This window comes from Orycteropus afer, unplaced genomic scaffold (genome assembly GCF_000298275.1).
Source record: "Orycteropus afer afer isolate SDZICR_OR568_19922 unplaced genomic scaffold, OryAfe1.0 scaffold00363, whole genome shotgun sequence".
NCBI classification, from domain to species: Eukaryota; Metazoa; Chordata; class Mammalia; order Tubulidentata; family Orycteropodidae; genus Orycteropus; species Orycteropus afer.
The window spans coordinates 597,733-600,749 of NW_006921950.1; the positions used below are offsets into that span (position 1 = coordinate 597,733).

The 3,017-nt window shown below is 37.0% G+C and overlaps 1 protein-coding gene across 1 annotated transcript in view; it reads left to right on the top strand.

The window, feature by feature from the left end:
* Positions 1 to 3,017, top strand: part of PLS1 (plastin 1) — a 65,483-nt gene that overhangs the window by 27,900 nt on the left and 34,566 nt on the right. The window contains exon 8 of the mRNA XM_007952881.2: positions 279 to 374. Within this exon, the coding sequence (XP_007951072.1) occupies positions 279 to 374 (96 nt within the window). The remainder of the gene's footprint in view (positions 1 to 278; positions 375 to 3,017) is intronic.

Below are 3,017 nucleotides of genomic sequence, written 5' to 3' on the forward strand. Positions count from 1 at the left end.
CAACCTTCCTTCCGAGGAGTGGCTGGTGGGTTTGAACCGCCAGCCTTCTGGTTAGCAGTCAAGTGCTTTAGCCACTATGCTACCAGAGCTCTTAGAGGTTTGAAACAGCATGATATGTTTAAAGATCTACAAGTAATTCTGTATTATTAAAGTAAAGTTACTAAGTTAATAGTTTTTTTTGATATGAGGACAACTTCCTCAATTTGAGCAGCCTTTTTCCTAAACTCATTGATGATTTTTCTCATTTCAAAAATGCTATTTCATTTCTCTCCTTGAAGGATTCAAGAGCCTATTTTCACCTGCTTAATCAGATTGCCCCTAAAGGTGACCGGGATGATGGACCTGCCATTGCCATTGACCTCTCTGGGTTTAACGTGAGTACAGTTTTTAGAAAGCAGTTCTCTGTGGGCAGCATTCCCTGGTGGAGTCCTCAGCCTTTCATTAAAGCTTGACCTTTTACTTGTCAAAAAGTTTTTCCACACCCTGGCCTCCAGGTGGCTGCCCATGATGAGCCACTGGGCTGTCATGACTGAAGAAAGTGATTGCAGAATTCTGGCTTTGAGTATGTGTGGGATCAACCCTACTGCCACATACCCCTGGTGCAATATGACTGGAATCCATCAGGGTGACTGTCACTGTACACCAGGAAAGGGAGCAACAAATTGTTACTAGATGGCTAAAAAATTGATTACTTTATCAGTTCTACCAATTTAAGGACCCCAGGTGGCACAGTTTGTTCTTGGCTACTAATTGAAGGGTTGGCAGTTTGATCCCTCCCAGTACCACCGTGGAAGAGACAAGACTACAGCCAAGAAAACCCTATGGAATTAACTCAGTTTTGCTGTAACAGATTGCCATGAGTTGGAATTGACTCAGTGGCAGAAGGTTTTTTTTTTTTCCCCCTTCACTTTTGGAATTAACACAAAATAAAAGCTGTTCCTAGTAATTATGTTGTAGGGTAGACTAATACAGATCCTGATCCACCACAGATGTTTCCTAGGAAACCTGTTCTTTTAGTGTGAGTTGTAAATACCAAGGCTGGTTCTATCTGAAAACAAAAGTTTGGCCAGGCTGTAGTTTGAATGCAAATCTGTTAAGTACTTAAAGTATAATAGCTATGATATTTGTTTTTTTTTCTTTCCTTTTTAAAATTTTTTTTTATTGTGATTTGGGTGCAAATTCACAAGGCAAACTTGTTTTACTCTCAACAGTTCATGCATATTTGGTTTCACCGCCCCAATTACAATCCCAACAATAAAGAGCTCTCCTCCTGTCTCCTTCCTGTGACCACTCCCTCCCTTTGTCCTTCTTATCTATGCATTCCTCTGCAAATACTTTCCCTCTGCAAATACTGCTCTTCTGATGTCCCAAGGTTGATTGGTTTAAGGGGTGCATTTCTCTAGGGTAGGTGAGTGCATCTGCCTGGGCTAGGTGTTCTGTTTGTGCAGGCCTTTGTACTGTTTGGCTGAGAGCTAATCCAGCGGAAGTGAGTCCAGTTCCAGGCCTGAAGGATCACCTGGGGCTGTAGTCTCAGACGTTCCACCAGTTTCTATCTGACAAGAGTAATTCTGGTCGTTTTTGTGTTTTTGAATTTTGTTCCACATTTTTCCTCCCACTCTATATGATACTTGGTTTTAAAGGCAACTTGCATGAATCAGTACTAATTCATTATACTTTACATTATTCATGTATTCAAATGAAATGTCTCAGAAACTTAGTATTGCAAAACTATGCAGAATTTGCAAATAATTTTGAGTCAAAAAACTAGGAATTGAAAAACATGGAAAATTTCAAACATCTGCGAAAGTGAACAGATTCGGTAGACTAAACTCCCACTTATTATCCCCCAGGTTCAGCAAGCATCACCATGGTCAGTCTTGCTCCATCTGTCACCTACCTGTTTTCCCCATCCTGTGTTATTTTGAAACAAATGCTAGACATCTTATAATTTCAACTATAAATATTTCAGTATGAACTGTGTACTTCTAAAAGATGAAAACTTTAAAAATACAACTATAGTACCTTATCATAACTTTAAAAATCAATAATAGTGATATCTAGTTGCTACTGACATTCCCAACTGTCTCAAAAAGTGTAATTTTTTAAAATAATTTGTATTAAGATCTAAATAAAATTTACACATTGAGATTTATTGATGTCCACTTTAGTAATTTTTCATTGTTTAATAGCATTGAACCTATCGCTTTCTCTGATTTCATTGATTTTTATTTGTTTGTTTTTGCAACACTGGTGCACAGTATTAAATCATAGTCCTTGGTCATGATATACTCTCATCATAAGTATGTGTATGTCCCTCTTTTTATTTCCTTTTGTTTGTGATGTTTGTTTTTGTTCTTTAATTGTAAGGAGCCCTCAGGAACCCTCACTTCAACACAAAAGCTAAGACCTTAACAGTCATTTACATTTCCTGTGCAGTTCTTCCCTATACCATCTTTCTTCCTTACCCTGTTTTTAGTAACTACCATTTAAAATCTTGTGTTCATTCTTCTTTTGCATTCTTTTTTTGTGTAGTTATCTTTCATCCAAGTATATTCCTTAATTTTTAAATTTTACTTTTTAACTTAATATCAAGCTTGTCATGTATTTAAATTCCTAGTACTTCTTTTTGAAAAATTGTATTGCTAAGATTCACTCATATTTTTGCATGTCATTGTGTGACTAAATCCACAGTTTATTCATCTTATTTCCTGTTGATAGACAGTTGTTTCTAGGGTTTTGAAATAATGAAAAGTGCTATTCCTTCTGATTTTAATATTTTTTAATATATATATATTCCAGCTTCTTTTTTGAGAAAAGAGTCTTCTGAAAGTATCACATAGGGTAGGATGGGTGAGACAACTAAGCCTCTTATGCACAGAGAGCACTCTAGTTGGTGACCTTGAACAAATAGTCTTGACCAGTGTTCTGGTTTACCTAGTGCTGCTCTGACAAGAATATACCACAAATGGGATGGCCTTAACAAACAGGAGTTTATTCCTACAATTTGGAGGCTTTAA